The sequence below is a fragment of the Lycorma delicatula genome, chromosome 9 (genome assembly GCF_047948215.1).
Source record: "Lycorma delicatula isolate Av1 chromosome 9, ASM4794821v1, whole genome shotgun sequence".
NCBI lineage: Eukaryota > Metazoa > Arthropoda > Insecta > Hemiptera > Fulgoridae > Lycorma > Lycorma delicatula.
The window spans coordinates 43,963,421-43,981,393 of NC_134463.1; the positions used below are offsets into that span (position 1 = coordinate 43,963,421).

The 17,973-nt window shown below is 27.8% G+C and overlaps 1 protein-coding gene across 3 annotated transcripts; it reads left to right on the forward strand.

Moving 5' to 3' along the window:
* Nucleotides 1-484: 484 nt before the first annotated feature.
* On the forward strand, nt 485-15,369 carry LOC142329854 (intraflagellar transport protein 27 homolog). Of its 3 annotated transcripts, none has more exons than XM_075374722.1 (5): nt 485-681; nt 3,219-3,298; nt 9,182-9,298; nt 11,397-11,636; nt 15,047-15,369. In XM_075374722.1, exons 1-5 carry the CDS (start codon nt 642-644, stop codon nt 15,203-15,205), a joined length of 636 nt encoding a protein of 211 aa, XP_075230837.1. In that variant the 5' UTR covers nt 485-641; the 3' UTR covers nt 15,206-15,369. The 3 variants fall into 3 exon arrangements, with proteins under 3 accessions (XP_075230837.1, XP_075230839.1, XP_075230838.1); XM_075374724.1 differs by having other exon boundaries at nt 485-671; XM_075374723.1 differs by lacking the exon at nt 485-681 and adding an exon at nt 712-1,137.
* The last annotated feature ends 2,604 nt before the right edge of the window (nt 15,370-17,973 follow it).

Consider the following 17,973-nt stretch of genomic DNA (forward strand, 5'->3'; position numbering starts at 1 on the left):
AGCATGATGAAAATATATCGTACTAAAAAGTATATACAAGTAAATAAAGTATAAATTTCTAACATAAATTTATTCTTTGGTGGTTGGGTTTCAATTAACCACACATCTCAGGAATGGTCAAACTATGACTACAATTTTCTTATTTTAATTTTTCGTCTTATTTTAACGCATAATGATAGCACCCACAGCAGAGGGATAAACGTATATTTCACCAGAGTAATAAAATATCCGCGTAACCGAAATACTGTATTAGTTTACTTAACACCTTTGTTCCAGGGCTGATGAAATGCATGGAGAGTCAAAAACTTCGTTATTTTGATTGCTTTTTGTAATTAATGCTGATCAATAATTTTAAATAAAAATTTAATATGACAAGCATATATATATATATATATATATATGTGTGTGTGTGTGTGTGTGTATCTTATTATTTCGCACTGTACAGAAATTAAATTTATGTTTGCGCTTGTTGTTAGGCAGCGCTCCTAACAACCAATCGGTGTTCCTGACTTTGTTAGTAACCGTAGATGGTAAAGCTATATGGGGCTTGCTGCAAGCGTTGATTTAGTTGAAATTATTTGTTGCTAGTATTTTATACTTTAATTTCAGTTAAAATAAATCTGATTGATGTTCGTTTTAAGATGCCTCATAACATATACAGGTCCAAAATGGTAATTTTAGGTTAGTTCTTCTAGCCACTTCTAACGAAATTTAATGTTATCAGCTGTTAATATTTTGAAAGCGGTAGAATTGTACTAGGTTACTGAACTAAATTTAGCTGTTTCTCTGTAAACATGGTGTTTGTAATCTTTAATAAACAAAATATATACACCTCCTGTTTTCTGAAAAAAGCAGTATGTGGTATATATTTTTTCCGCCTGTTTTTAGAATAACAAATTTTGCTTAAATATAGATTTTTATTTTAGCACGTATTAAATTGTCGATTTAAGCTCATTGTATATTTCTATTAGCAAACATTTTTCATACCATGTAAATAACAAAATATGTTAAATATGGAAAGTGACGAATTTAAAATGTGATTTTCTTTTGAAAATTATGAGTTTGTATGATAATGATTATGTGACCTCAACATGTGTTCATCAGTGGCGATAATTCATGTCAGTTAAAAAAAAAAAGGTAGGCACCATTTATAACACTGTTTATATTAGTTTTGAAAGGTCCACAGGAAGGAAAAATTTGTACATCTTTGAATGTTCATTTAGATTTAGGATAATTATTGGAAGTGGATTTTATTGGAAGAATATTTTATAATAAAAGTTTGCTACTCCAAAAATAAAAAAGTGTAGTTTCTAAATCACTACTTCATAAAAATATTGCAAAATAATTTTTATAAATCCTAGATTCACTGATAAAAATAAGTATCATAATAAAACTCGTAGGACTTCTAAAAAGAAAATATTCTGTGAGAAATAAAACATGACATACAAAAACTAATAAACTTTAAAAATATCCTTAATAATTAATTTAATTTTTTATTAAACTCCTCAATACTTTTATTCCTTTTTACACCTACTAAAATGTTCTTGAGTTGTGTAATTTTAAATATTAATAAAATATTTTTGAACAAATAGTCAAACACATTGATTCCTTTTTTACTGATGTCAGTGGTTAAGTTGGAAGTTATAAACCTATGGGCCCACCAATTTTTAAAATATATCTTTTTAATGGCAAATTCAATAATACTTTTAGATTAAACAAAATTGGTGACATTCAACACCCTATCTTTATTTCATGTTTTGTTTGTAACAAATTATTAAAAATAAAATTTCTTTAAAAAAAATTCCACATTAAGTACAATCAATATTTTATTATTGTATCTAACCAAATGTAAAGCAAGGTATGAAAAATAAATTGCTAAATAACTAAAATACCAAACAAAAGTAGGAAAACATGTTGTTTTTTTTTTGTTAATTATTTATTTAGTTATAAATTATTTTTTCCTGAACTTAATTAAAGACATAATTTTTCAGGTGTAATCATTTTTTTAAAGAATATATGAACATTACAATTAGGGATGAAGACAAAATAAAAAAAAAAACTAATGAATGGAAAAATAATAACAAAGATTTTCAAAGAAAACAAAAAAATAAAATAATTTTAAAAATTTGAATAGCACAGTACTACTTGTTTATCATTATTATGTACCATTGAAATAAGAAGAACAAAATAATTTCAAATCAAAACCACTGACACTTCTACTATGAATAAACAATTTATTAGCAAAAAAGTAAAAATAAAATTGTAGGTGGAATGGGCCGTGGACTTAAATCAAGAATTAACCGCCAGTGGAACAGATTTACACATCATAATTGTTAGATTCCAACTTCTTGTAGCTGGACGCAAAGCTTGTCAACCAGAGAAAAAGCAGATTTTAACACTTGCAACATGCAAAAAAAGGCTGTTGTGGGTGAAAGCTAACTAGACCAAAGAGGACAGGAAAAAAGTTATGTTTTCCAATAAGTCACATTTTTTTATGTTCAGGGTTAAAGGATTCCATATGTTAAAAAAGCATCAGATGAAAGTACATCACTGGTTTATATCCAACAATCAGTTTGATTGAAAAATTAGCTTACTTCTGTAGTATACAGTATAATATTATAATAAAATTATTAAGAAATAGCTACTGTCTGTATATAATTTTTATTTCAATATTATATATTTCCATATCAAGCTGTTAACTGTGTTAAAAGTTGTAGTTGGTACTTAGAATATTTTTTTGAGCTAGTGTATTATTTCAGTCAATAAAATCAGATAGCCTTTTTGAGAAAAAAGGTGCTGTATAGTAAAATTTTCTTCAATTTTTTCTAGTACTGTTAAATAACTTATTGCTTTGTTTTTTATACATACATCTCATGTATGTATGATTTTTTATCTTGAGATCAATCATATTTTAGTATATTAAAAGAAAAAAGTATTAAGCCAATACACTTTCAATTTTTTTAAATGGTAATACAATTACAATTTCAATGATATAGACTTAGTTGATACACATACTTAGAAAAACCCAGTATTATTTACAAAGTTAAAAAAATTAATACTTATCAGTAATGTATAAAATTAATAAATAAATTTGTAATTTACTGTACCCACATTGCCAGGTATTTAAAAATATAAAACCACATTTAATTACACAGATCAACAAAAGATTTTATGAACTTGTCCACTATATTTTAATTCATTAATACTTTTTTTAACAGGTGATTCAGCTGTTGGCAAGACTGCTTTATCACAGATGTTTATTACAGATGGAAGAGAGTTTCCAAAAAATTATAATATGGTGAAGTATAGCGCAACAAATATTATCTTTACTCATTTATTGTTGACCATGTTTAATGTGTTATGTTACTGCTTTTCTTTATAACTGGTTTGAATACTTTTAAATAAACATCTTTGTGCTTTTATTCATATTTCAGATATTTTCTGTTGAATATTCAAATAAATTTAGAAATAATAGTAAAATAAAATTTAAAAAACGGACATACTTGCATGGAATGACTAAACCATTAGTATTGTCGTATTTATGCATTATTTATATATTTCTTTTTTTTTTTGAATTGACACTGGTCTCTATAGGAACATGATAAATAATTTCATTTATTGGCAAATCTTTTCGTTTGTCACCAGTACTTGTTTAATTTTGCTGAGTACTCTTCTCAACTTTGTTGTGTCCATTCTATTCTTATTCTTTTATTCTGAAATCCTTCACATGTTATGAATTTTTGAATGTTCATGTTTCTGTCTTTGCTTCTTTTAGATCTTCTTTGATCTGTTCGTCCCAGTTGAAGTTGTTTTTCTGTTGTTTCCTTGGTTAAAGATTTCCTTAGTCTATTTTTGTACATTTTCATGAAGTTTCTGCAGAAGGTAAGTCACTGTTTGCTAATTGCATCTGATAGTTTCTATACCTTTCGATAAATTCTATCTTTTTTTTGTTGTTACCAACTGTCTTTTTACTTTCTGGGTATTTCTATTTAAGTTTCTACATTTTCAGGTTTGTTTCTCCCTAGTCTAAGGTTCTAGGTTTTGCATTCAGTTGTATATAATATTTTAGGTCTTACCACTGTTGTGTAATGCCTCAATTTCCTTACTTTTAAGATTCATTTCTTGCTACATATATTCTTTTTTGTTATGTGCTCATTCCAGGCCTTTGTGAATTTTTTGATCCTGATTAATACTTTTCTGCAAATGACCTGTCTTTTTTAAAACTGCTTTGATATTCACCTATTTGAAGGTGTAATTGTTTCTCTAACTGGCTTAGCATTAATTTGGACAGGATCTTGTATGTCACTGGTAACAAAAAAGAACCTCTGTAGTTATTAATGTAATTTTTTCGCCTTTTTTATGTAGTTTGTGGATTAGGGCTAGTCTCCACTTCTCTGAGAGTTTTTTCTGTTTCCCATATTATTGTGATTTCCCTACCTAGTTGTACTGTGGTGTCATCTGCAGCTTTCCATATTTCTGCCACTGTTGCATCTTCCGCACATGCTTTGTGAGTTCTTTGATTGCAATTTTTATCGCTTCTATGCTTGGCATGTTTGAGTTAGGTTTGTGTTTGTTGTTTATGACATAATGGAATCTTTTTTTTTAGATTCTTCACAGTTGAGTAGGTTTTCAAAGTACCTGGCTAAGATTCACAATTTTCTTTGTTGTTGGTTGCTAGACCCCCAGTTTCTCATTTGAAGCATAAGCTTGATGGGATGTATTTAGTTCATTTGTGTTTAAATGCTCAATAGTATTCTCCAGAATTTCTGAATTTATCTTGTTTAGAAGATAGTTTTAAAATTTTAGTTTTTCTTTTTTTGAGGATTTTGTAAGTTTATTTTGGTGGGAGGAATTTCATTGTAACTGTGGTTCAGGTAATGGCCTGAGTTGACGTTGAGACCTTTCTTGAATTAACATTTACCATTTCCCTGATTTTTGGTTTGGAAATAGCAATGTGATTAACTTGGAACTTGCCAAGTTTCTCAAAGGGTGATCTTCATGTCTTAATCCTCATTGGGAGTCTTTTAAAATGAGTGGTCATTATTTTGAAATTTTCTGTTTTACAGAGAGATGAATCTTTCTCCATTCCTTTTGATTTGTTTGTGGACTGTGTATTTTCCTACTTCTCTCTAAATTTGTCTACAAATTTTGTTATTGAAGTCTCCCAATAGAACCTTAATATACTTTTGGAGAATTTGGTCCATTTTGGCTTGAAGGATATCCTAGAAGGCTTACTTTTGTGGGTTCCTTTTATTATTTGAATTTACTGGAGTATGTGCATTTATTAGAGTGTATATTTTGTTTTCATATTTAAGTGGTAGGAGTGACAGTCTCTTTGATGATGATCTAAAGTCTAACACTAAGTCTTTATGTTTTGGTTTACTGTGGAAGCTATCCAGATGTGGCAGATTTCATTTAAACTCATATTCCTAGATTACCTTTGTAAATTCTAAAATTTTCTCATTCAAAGTCGTTTTCATTTAGATACCTGATCTCCTGGTAATGCTATTAATGGTAGGTAATGTTATTACTGAGATTTTCTTAGAGTTTAATTTGTTGATGAGGTGTTTGAGTTTACTGATTTTCAGGAATGAGTTTATTATTAATTTTGATAATTATGTTTTTTATTTGGTTTGTAGTTTACATATAGATTTTCCAGAAGACTGATACCTTTGATCGTGGTGGTTGAGGCTCTCCAGAACCTTGCCCCATGCCGCTATTTCTAGCGACATTGGATTCCCACTTCCGGTTATCAACTGGATTAGTAGTCATCCTTTGTTTTTTCACAATTATGCAACTATTGAAATTGTATGTTTAGTGGGATCCAGCAGCCTACATCTGTTGTTACAACTAGGATTGTAAGTCCTAGAGGATTCCTATTGATTCAACTTCCATTGCTGTGCATGAGGGATTTGCCTGTTTATTTACAGGTGGCCAATGTTTGCCCTGTCACAGCGTCCTTTTCAGTATATTGTATTTTATAGATTCTCTGCTCATCTCCTTTGAGCAGTACTCCACCATGCCTCGCCTCAGACATTACAATCACCTATTCACAACTGTTTAGTTAGGTTTTCCCTTTATTTATCATACTAGTGGCCTCTCCCCTATCTGCAACCTGGGGACATGCTTGTTGCCATCAGTTACGCTCTCAATTCTCCTTAGGATAGAAATTTCTGCATTTATTTATTTTCACAAAATAAATTTTTAGATACTTTTCAATAAAACTGTTTTATGGTGTGATATTTCCCAAAGCAGAAGTAAATTGTGTCAATTATTTTATATTCTGAGCATTACCGTCTTCTATCTTTCTTTTCACTTATTTCTTTAGAACTGTTCTATTACAAATTTCCAGTAAATTGTAAATATATATATATATATATATACGTATTAAAGAATTTTATAATATTTTATCATTTTCTGTAAATTTACAATTGTAAAAATAATATTAATTTAAAAAAATAAATAGAGTAATTTCCTATAAAGGAAATTAATATTTCATTAAAAAAACATGTTAAAATCAGAACTGTGAACAACACTATTTCTTCTGGCAAATAACAGATTGAGACCTGTAGAGAAGTTCACAGAAGCATGTACAATGAGGAAAGTAGAAACTAAAATATGTTGTTAAAAAGTGGTTAATTAGACTTCCAGTATGTAATAGTACTTGTACAATTTTTCTAATAATTTTATCATTAAGCTGCATCACTAATGAAAATGAAAATTAAAAATGTATAATTGCATGGTTACTTAAAATGAAAATGGTACTTTATAAAACACTAATGTGAGGAAAAACGGATCACTTTGTTTATGTGTGTTACCCGATAATAGTTCTCATTCAGTGCTGATAATTGAACCTCAACTGCTGAAGCATACTAGTAACATGGATATTCAAATTGAGTAGATAGTTATTATACTCTGAACTGATGTTTTACACTCTCATAGAGTAGTTTGGAGTAGCTGATCTCATTGATGCGATTCATTTCCCTTGTCAGCTGTATTTAAGTTGACACACATTTACACAGTGTATAATACTTAATCCCAAATTTAATAGAATTCATATTTTCCCAACTACATTTTTTTTCTAACTGTATTACATTGTTTTCTCATTGCATATACCCTACTTTGGAAATCTGACTGAATAGTTAATGGTCATTACATGCTTTACAATTTTTTTGGTGGGTGGGTTTGACAAGTTTTTCTTTTAAGGAAGTCATCCTATTTCTTGGGTTGATTTGTAATGTATGAAAAGATAATCTGTAGGTGCATTATTTGTATTTAGCTAGATGACAAAAAGTAATTGTTTAGTATTGTTTTGGTTTTATCATGGGTTAAGATAAACTGATCTCCCTTGTAATTTTGGGGACTCTTTAGTGATGCCCATTATTAAGTGGAAGAGCCTTGAACATTCTTTGTAGGGGTTTGTTTATTTGTTAAGGGTTTATTTGATAGGTAGATCATTTGTTTTTCATTAACCACCTATCTCTTACCCTTGCTCCTGTCTTTCGTGGGATAAGAAATTCAATTGATTTGTATCAATAATGTTGAAATCGGTAAAGTTTGTTTCAATGATATTTATGTTTAGGAGTTGTAAAAGCTATAACTATGAAACTTTCTGGGAAGTGTGTTTCACACATGGAGTTTGGGATTACATGTGATGGGCTTTCAGAAAACCCAGTTATTTCTAGTTAGTAATTTATCTCTGTTTATTTAATTATTTTTCTGGATCTAAGCTGCCATGTTTTAAGGTGTTTTAAAATAATTTACAAAAATGGGAGCATGAAGAAGCATTGATATATTTTAATATCAATAATATAATTATTGAATAGAATCTACTCAATCCCTCCATTCCAACTGAAGTACTTAACTACATATGTTGTCCTTCTTAACTCAAGCACTGTGGTAGAAAAATGGTTAGACAATCCCAGAAGGAAGGATCAACAAGCTGATAAATGCTTGCAAGGCTATGTTTAGTATGTTTTCTAATTTTTGCACAACTTGATAGCATTTGAAGTGATAGGAAAATTGATAGAAAAGTGTTGTGCCTTAAGGCAACAGCCATATACAAACTAAGAGAGAGCAGGACAGAATTTCATGACAAATAACTTGCATTGTTACCTTACTGAGTACTGGAATAATAGCAACCGTACTTGAAATAAACAGAATTTGGGAACAACTGCCCTAACGGAGACTATCAGAGAAGATATTTGAGGCTAGGTGTCAGGGAAGGAGGCTAAACAGAAGTAAAGACAAAAGGGAAGGTATTTGTAGCATGAGGGAACTAATTGAAAGTAAGAAGAGATTGACAGAGTTGAATGAAGCTAAGGAGAAAGATTAATTGAAGTACTTTTGTTAAACCTCAACATAAAAGGATCCTTCTAACCAAATTGATTAAACTACCTTGTACCGAGTTTATTGGTCTTAACCACATCAATATTTATTAATGTGAGAATTATAATTAACTTTGTCATTTTGAAGTTATATCTTACAAAAGGCTTCATCTCAGTTGTAACCTGTTACAGATTTATCTTAATTATTCTTCCAAACTTCATCATAATTAATAATAATAAGCAACTGTGGAATTATTTATACAAAGGTTTCTTGTACCTGAATAAAACTAAATAAGAAAATTATGATTATTTTGGAAAATATATCTAATATATTTGATTTAAGTTTATCAAATATGATAATATTGAATAATCCAAAGTATTTTATAATTTTCAATATTCAATTACTTTGTACATGCAGATGATTCACTATAGTATTAAACGTGTATATTACTATTAGTTGAGCTCTCAAAAGGACTAACTTCAAAGTATAAACTAAAATCCTTTTTGAAAGGTTACCACTAGAATTTCACCAATCTTTTTCTACGATAAATTTCTATTTATTTATATAAAAAGTTTGGGAAGGTAACTTAAAGAAATCTTAATAATTACATGAAGATATATTTGCTTTCATTACATGAAATATAAATTTGGTTACTTATGATTACTTTATTTCATAACACTGTAATTACTATTTTGGTGTATTACATCTTCGATAAATAAATGTGTACATATCTGATATTAAGACTGTTGTTTTTTAAATAAAAAATAAGATTTTGTAACAGCTTATTTGCAGTAATTTTTTTCAAGAAGATTGTTGGGTTTTAATGTAGCTTTTTCTGTGTTGGTTTTTCCAGACTCTTGGTGTCGATGTAAACTTAAAACAAGTGCAAGTATCAGGAGATGATACTGTTGAATTACTAATATATGATTCAACTGGGCTTGATTTATATAGAGATTATATTACTAAATATGTAAGTTAATTTTTTACTCACTTTTGTACTTTAATAAATTGAATATTTGTCTATGGAGTCAAGATTATTGATTATCGATATTTGGTTATTTATTCGTTGATTATTGATTATTGATTATGGTACAAAAATTATAACATTTTTGTCTGCATTTTTGTCTCTTTTGTTTTAAATAAAAGTCAAATGTTTTAAATTTTCATTTATTTTCAGTTGACTTTACACACATCAATTTTCTCAAAATTAAATTTTCTACAGATTTTATTGTAACATTTTAATTGTGTACTGGAATTTAACATAAAAAAAAGAATTGTCCCATATTCTTAAAAAATAACAATATTCACCCTTACCAAACCAGACAAACAGTGTTGAGTTTTCATATAACAATACAATATTTTGGTTTATGAGAAACTAAATATTAAACCAATATTTTGGTTTATTATGCTTCCATTGCAATTTTTAATAAATTGCTGAATCATTTAAAAAACTCTTCCACCTATTTATTTAGAATACAAGTAAAAAATGTTCCTTTATGGAAATATTTATCTGTTGATGAATTTAAAAAAAAAGATAAATTCGTCTGCATCCTACAGGTTTTAAGTTTGTAATTGCTTATGTTAAAATTAATTGAAGAATACATCTGTGATCATTTTATTACTAATTATAAAATAAAATTATTTTTTCTTTTTAAAAGGCTGAGTTTTTGCCGTTTCAGTGCTTATTTACTTGTCATACTTTGTCATTACATTACTTGTCAGGAGATGTTGGCTAAACTTAAGGAATTGATTCATGATGTCAAGTTAAAAAAGTTCATATGAATAATGCCCTACCTCGCTTCATTTTCTCTCTGTTCATTTTGTCTTTCTTCACAACATTGTGGGTAATAATACTGCTAATAATAAAAATTATTATCAGTTTAACTCACCTTTAATAACCTATTTCATTGCTGGGTCACTACACCCCAATGATCAAATACCATCAAGACGTGCAAAAATTTGAACAGCATAACTGTTTCTTACTTTGTTGATCTAGCTTCCCACTGGAATTGTTTAATCAACTTTTCTCAAGAGGATCACTTGACTTGATAAGGATACCATGAGAAGCTTGAGTGATTAAGTTAGAGTATTTATTGATTACAGAAATTATTATTAATTCAGTAATTAGTGAAGAAATGAAAATAGGTACAAAATTGTCAGACTGCATAATTTTTACTACCCACTTTAACAGTTTCAGCCGAACCTCAGCTGTTTATCAACCAATTTAAAAAAAATGATTTGTCATTTTGTTCAATATAAGGCTTTACATTTTATCTAAAAACATAATTTGATACAACTTACATTTTCAGAGCTACTAATGACTAACAATTTCAATTGCCACCATTTTAGATTTTTCAAAGACAAACTTTTCAGATTTATATATTTTTTAGATGTTGCTGGATACTTGTATGCCAATGAATTAAATGAATATAAAAATGTGTAATCCTCTTTCTGTCTATTTAAACACTATTAGATAGACCTCATTGATAAAAAATTATTAGTTCTTATTTCCTTTTAATCAACTTTTAATATTTCTCATGATAAGTAATCATGTTGCTGATGATGTAGTGTATGATAGCAGTCAAACTACAAATAAAAGAAATAGTCTATGTAAACAAATTTTTATCTTATCATACGTGTTAAAGACTGAAGTATATATTATATATGCTATAACTTATAGCAAAAATATTTATATTAATCTTTATTGTTGACCTTCACGTTGAAACAGTATTGTGTCTAGCTTTTATCTGGAAGGCTTTGGGTTCAACTCCTGGACAAGAAATGAATATTATAATTTCTTGTCATTTCTTGTCACTAAAGCTATGTAAAGTATTAGGTAGCTGTAATTAGGGATAGATCTTAGTTGATGACAGAAGAATAAATAGATTGTTGTTAATTTTCAAAAGAAATGTTTTTTGAGGGTCGTTTATGACTAGTGCAATCTTATTCATTCATTGTCACTAATGCTCTTATCTAATGAATATGGTAATTATTTTGTTATGTATATTCCTGTTAAGTAGAATTTTTTAATGTTATGATATGTATAGTAAATTTTTTTTTTCCTTCAGTGGGATGCACCATCATTATTAATGGTAGTGTATGATGTGACATTACAATCTTCTTTTGAATCTGTTCCACACTGGTTGCAAATAGCTCTTGGTTCAAAATGGGACTCTCCTAATAATCGTCCTTATGCACAAGTTTTGGTGGCTAACAAAATTGATCTCATTAATCGAAGATTTATTTCTGAAGATATTGGAAAGAAATTGGCTGAAAAATACAGTTTTCAGTATTTTGAAACTTCTTCTGTAAATATGTTTATTTATTTTTTCTTTTTAGAATTATTCAATTTTTTAATAACTGTAACAGTTTATTCCAGTTATGTGTTAAATAAAAGTTCTACTTAGGTAGATTATAAAAAAAAATTGTTAAAACTTGGTCTCACTGGCTGTAGACTCAAGATTTTTGTCTTTACACTTCCAGAAGGATGAGAAGACCATAGTAATAATTAAATTATTTCATGCTCCTCTGTTACAGAAAAGTGTGCTTGGCCATTTGCTTTTAGATTCTACAACAGGGCGATGATAATGCAAACGTTTTTTTCACCAAAAAAAAAAAATAAGTAAAAAATAATCTACTTATTCAAGTGAACAAAAAATGCTTTATGAAAAAAAAGGTGATTTCTTCGTTTGTTTCCCTTCTGTCCATCATTTTGTGTTTTTAAGGAAAAATGTATATCTTAAGATTGGATGGAAGAATCATGATATTTTCACTTCCTCTAATAAATAAAATATTACGGTGTAAACAAGTTCACAATTTTCAAAATGGTGGCCATGTCAATTTTTTAATCCTTTATATGTCAATAATTTTTAGTTATTACCTAAAATGTTAAATTTTTTATTGTAAACAAAATGGAACCTTAGTTTTTTAAATCTGTAGACAAAGAGTCAAGTTATAACTGAAAATTAATGACATAATTTTCAGCCGAATTTGATCAATATCTGCCAGTAATTGGATGATTACTTCTCTGAAAGGTAGATTAGTCATCCAGGACCAACAGCTTAGCTGCAAGATCACCTGATCTAAAGTAAATAAATTTTTCTTTTGGGGACAACTAGAAAGCATGGTCTAGAATAGAATACACTAGTGTGCTCAATGTTAAAGAACTTCAGAAGAAAACTTAAGAAGGAAATTTGAAATAGTGAGATAATCATTAAATTGTTAGCTACTACATTTTATTGTTACGGATGCAGGCCACTTCTAACATTTGCTCTAGGGAAATTGAAAGTAAAACTATTGTTCAGTTATCCTTAGTGTCTATTTAATATTTATGTTTAGATTCTTTCAACTTTAAATAAATCTACTTTTATTGTAACTGCATAAAATTTATTAGATCCTATTTTTTCTTATAATAAGTAATCTTCACTTGGTCATAATGAAGAGCGGATCATGTAAAATGGCAGAAAACTATGTATTATTAAAAATTAGTTACGTAATTTATTTAGTTATATTTATATGTAAAGCTATCATATTGTAATGTAAATAAAGTTTCATAAATTAGGTTTATCTTAAGCTTAATTAGCTATTATTTTGTGTTGAAAATATGAAAAAAATTCAACCATATTCAAATTAATTAATAATTTAACAGTGGGGGAGATCCATCTAAAACTTGTGTCATCAGTTTTCTGATTTTTATCATTACTTTATAATAAATATTACATTTTTATAATTAATTACTGAAATATAAAAAATTAAAAAACTGATGTGACCACCACTTTTTGAAATTATGTTTATACCATCATTTTTTATATGTTAAGGAAAGTTACTGGAGAGATGTGTAATGTATATTGTAATGAATTCTCAATCCAGTCTTGAAATATAAATTTTTCTTTGGTGGTGAGAAGGGAAATGGCCATTTTTTCAGAGAACATTTTTTTTTTCATTTTGATGAATAGAATCTAAAAATAAATCACCAGGTACACTTCTTTCCTTTATACTCTATACATAAATATATATATATATAAAATAAAATTAATTTTATACATATCATTTTCAAGTATAGAACTCATGTAATGCAAATATAAATAATGAACAGGTGAAGTTTGAAAATGATGGTTTAGATTAGGAAAATAAAACATTTAATTAAAATTTAGATTTGAAAATATGTATTCAAGTTATAACAAAAAGTAATAGTTCCATTATTTGCCTAGACTGTAACAGTAGCAGAATATTTAATTTTATATTAGCGATTGGTATTGTAAACATATATTCTCTATAGTTAAAAAGTTTAGTTTAACTCTTTTATCTCTATTTCCACATATTTTTTTCTGAGGCAGATCTCTGTAAAAGTATTAATTGTAGAGGAGAAAAATAAAGTAGTAAGTGAAAAAATGTATCTAATCTGTTTATATACATGAGGACCACTCAGTAACTGAAGACACAAATAGCTTTAGTGGCAAAACAGTTGATAAGAGTGTTTTGATACTTTCAGAACAGTAAGTTGATAAATCTCTGATAACTTTTGAGTAAAATTGTTTTGTTTATAACCTCAAAATCTCATTTTATAATGGCCATTGTTCTTGAAGTATGCAAATTAGTTGTACATGTAGTGATCTATTTTTATGCTTTCAAAAGGTAAGAAAAACTGGTTAATATTTACTCATATGACCAAACAATGTACAAAAAGTTATATGAATTGCAGAAATCTGAAAAAAATGTTATATCAAGAATATCTTCTTTTATATTTATAAATCCAAAAACCACTGCCAAATATTCTGTATTATATAACTGATGCATTGTACTGTACATATTAATCCTTGAGATTTCTGTTTGTTATACCAATTTTCTGAGGATTTTTTGAACTTTGAGCTAAGCATTTAGAAATATCATTCACTTTTTCTTTTTCAAACTCGGGCAAGTCTTTGACTGATCCAGTTTCTTAGAAATTATTGATCAAGTTTTGCAAAGCAATGTGAAAAATTGATGTCTGGAAACCTTTAATGAAACATTTTCTTGCATTAGGTTATGAGCTGCTAATTTCAATGCTCATTGTATTAAAAAAGAAACTTAAATCATATTTTATCGATAGAGATCCAGATGCTTTTGTTGATGTGTGCAGTTACATTTGTGACTCTCGATTTGTATATTTATTTTGTATATATATATATATATATATATATTCACGCTATTGTTGTATCGTCAGTATACAGATTGTAATGTTTTATATAGAGGGTTTATGAAGATAGAATTAATCTCTATTCAAATAATATAAATTTTACTTGTTTGTATTTATCATTTTAATCAAAAGCTTACGGTTAAATGAGAACTTACCTGTGTGAGTTTTTTTGTTCAGATTTCATGTATTGGTCCATGTATAATTTCTTTTTATTATCTGTAATGTTTTCTTTTTTAATCAGTTTTCATTCATCATTAAATTGTATGATGATTACCTTCTTTATTTTTTGTGGTTTATTATGTGAAGCCATATTAGAACTAGTTCTTTAGTGTGTTGTTACCATCATTTTTTTTTTAACATTGAGTATTCATATATTGATAGTGTAACACATATAATGTATTATTAGAATATTGCTGTCCCTACATTTTTGTGTTTGTTTTGAAATGATTTAATCTGTCTATATGTATAGTTAATGAATAATCTTTAATAATTTTAGAATTAGTTTTTAATTTAATTTATATGTATGTATTTTGTTTGTTATAGAAAGAAAATCAAGGTATTGAAGATACATTTTTATGGCTTGCAAAAAAATGGCATGGTTACATTAAAAAAAATTCAACTGACAATTACTCTCAATCTGATTCTTTTAATAGTATGAAATTTAACAGGAAGTCTTTTACATCATCAATGACTGTTTATTAAAAAATTATAAAAATATTTTTTATTCATTATTCCAGTTAACTTTTTTCTTTATTCTTCTTTTACTTGGAGATAAACAATTTATTTTAATTAGAGAAAAGGGATTTATGTAGTCTTTTAAAAGAGTCACTGCATATTATTGTTTTTCAATAAAAGTAATAAAAATTACATTATTTTCTGTTTTGTTATTATTTCCCCATACTTTTTTTTTATCTGTAATTGTTTGGTTATAGGTTATAGCCTCCATGGTTAAGTTGTGAAATGATTTCTGCTGAATTTGGTTTGGAATATATATATATATATATAACTTTTGAATTTGCAGGCACAATTATTTTAATATTTAAATCTTAGGAAACTTTATCTTAATGTTTTCAATTGCTTTTGTGAGAATTTTCAGTAACTGAGATTGCGGTTCTGATACTGAGATCTGCTGATGTTGGTTCCAGTTTTTTTTTAGGTTGGCAGACATGTACTTAGAATATGGTCAAAAATTGTTTTGGTTTGATTGCATTTGTTCATTGAAAAACGATTACTTAAGTTAGATATATTGATATTACACTTTCAAGTCTAAATTTGAAAACAGAATGATATACCACTCTGTCTGTGGTCAGATACAAAAATTATTTGTTTATTGAAGATAAATTAATTATTATGTGATCAGTATCTGTGATTTAAATTTGATTTATTGTTAATAATCAGTCGATTTCTTTTTATTGCCTGCTTTTCTGGGGTTTGGAAATGATTTGATTAAATTTGAATTTCTAGATCACTTCCTGACACCAGTCTGAATGATTAATTCTTAGTTTGATAAACTGTAGTAAATGTTAATAGTTTAACATGGATATTGCAACCTTATAAGTTAGGTAACTCCTTTACTTTTTGGTCATATATTAAATTTTTATGTGTTGAATTTAGTATGTTTGTAAGTTTAATATTTAATTGTGTCTTTTATGTGTTCTGTGCAATATTTTTAAATTGTGTTTATATATGTTTATCTTGTTTCTACAAGATGATTTGTGAAGGTTAAGTCTATTTTGTTTTGTGGGTTGACTAAGTGCTCATCCACCCACAGAAAAATCAATCTTTGCAAAATTATAACAAGCTGACTACGGCATCAGCTGTTGGGGAGGAACTTATGTTACAAATTTAGATTCCATAATCAAAATCCAAAAAAGATTCGTTAGAATGATAAGTAAAAAAAGAACTACGGATCATTCTTTGCCAATATTTAGGGAATTGTCTATATTACCGCTACGTTATTTATATGTTTATATAGTAATGAAAATTTTCTTTATCAGAAGTGGTCATAGAGATAGTATGATAACAGAGTACGAACTTAGAAGTAAAAGGAATGTATATGTACCCAGAGCAAATAAAACGAGTTATATGAAGTTCTTTTCAAGTACTGCTCCTAGCATTGTATAACATACTTCCTAATCATATAAAGACCAGTAGGAACCTAAACACTTTCTTAAAGCTACTAAGACGATGGCTAATTAATATTGATGACGCTGAAAGTATGTTCCATGTAATTACATGATTTATGATTACATATATAATTAATTATAATGCTTTATACTATTAGTCTTAACATAGTAAGAGATTTTTTACATATATAACTTAGCGGGTAGCACTGGATGAAAGGTTTATTAGTAAACATAAATATTTGACGACATACATAAACATAAATATAAACATAAATCTTCTCTATACTTAACTGCAGAAAAGATAAGTTTCCACCAGCGTAAATCATGAATTGAACCAAAACTAATCCTCCTATATAAGATAAAACTGTTTACTTTTTCTCCTTACTCTAACTAAAAAGATTAATAGAAAAGGGATGACGCCACAAAACGGGCAAGACACTTGTGGACACCTAATCTTTCATCTTTTACAAATAATATAAATTAAGTATAATTAACTTAAGTAATAAATATTAAATTGTATTATAAAACAATGTTAAATTGAGTATGATATTAAGTAATATTATAATTAGTATTAGGATTACTCCATTAATTATTAATTCTGTAAAAGTGAAAGAAATAAATAAAATTATTTCAAGAAATAGGAAACCCATACAATATATTAATAACATCATGCAATATTAGCATATAGCAACTAATATGAAGTCAAACTAAATTTGGAAAAATATATGCTAAGTAAACAAACCTACAACAGATTTTGGGTTTGTAAAAAAGATTTCTACAACAAAAATTTGGGGTTTTTTCAGATTAAGCAGTATCTGCTGATACTGTTTGTTTGGTCAGAATGAAGAAATTCATCTTATAAAGCTGTAAAATTCATTGGTAAAAAGCAATAAATAGCATCTTAGTATGGATGTGTAATGGATGAGAACAGTAAATTGCATAATAATTTTTGACTTTATAAATATTTGAACCTATTATACAATGTTGGTAACAGTAATTAATTTTGGTGTTCTACCTGCTGAAGATACATATTACTATTAAATAATTTAGCACTGGGAATACATTCATGAGTGCCAGTTTTGTTTAATATGAAGTTGAGAAGACTATAAAAACATACGGATGAAGAACTTGTATGACTGCTAATTTTGTAAAACTTGTAGAATTGTTAAACTAAAGAACATGAAAAAACGTACATTAACATGCCTTTTTTGTTTTTGATAAAATGTCCCAGAAATTTTAACATAATGATGGTTATGTCATCACCCAGAGTAGTCTGTGTGTACTTTAATATTTTATACATGTTCCTCACCATTTATAACATAATTTGACAGTGAACAGATTCAC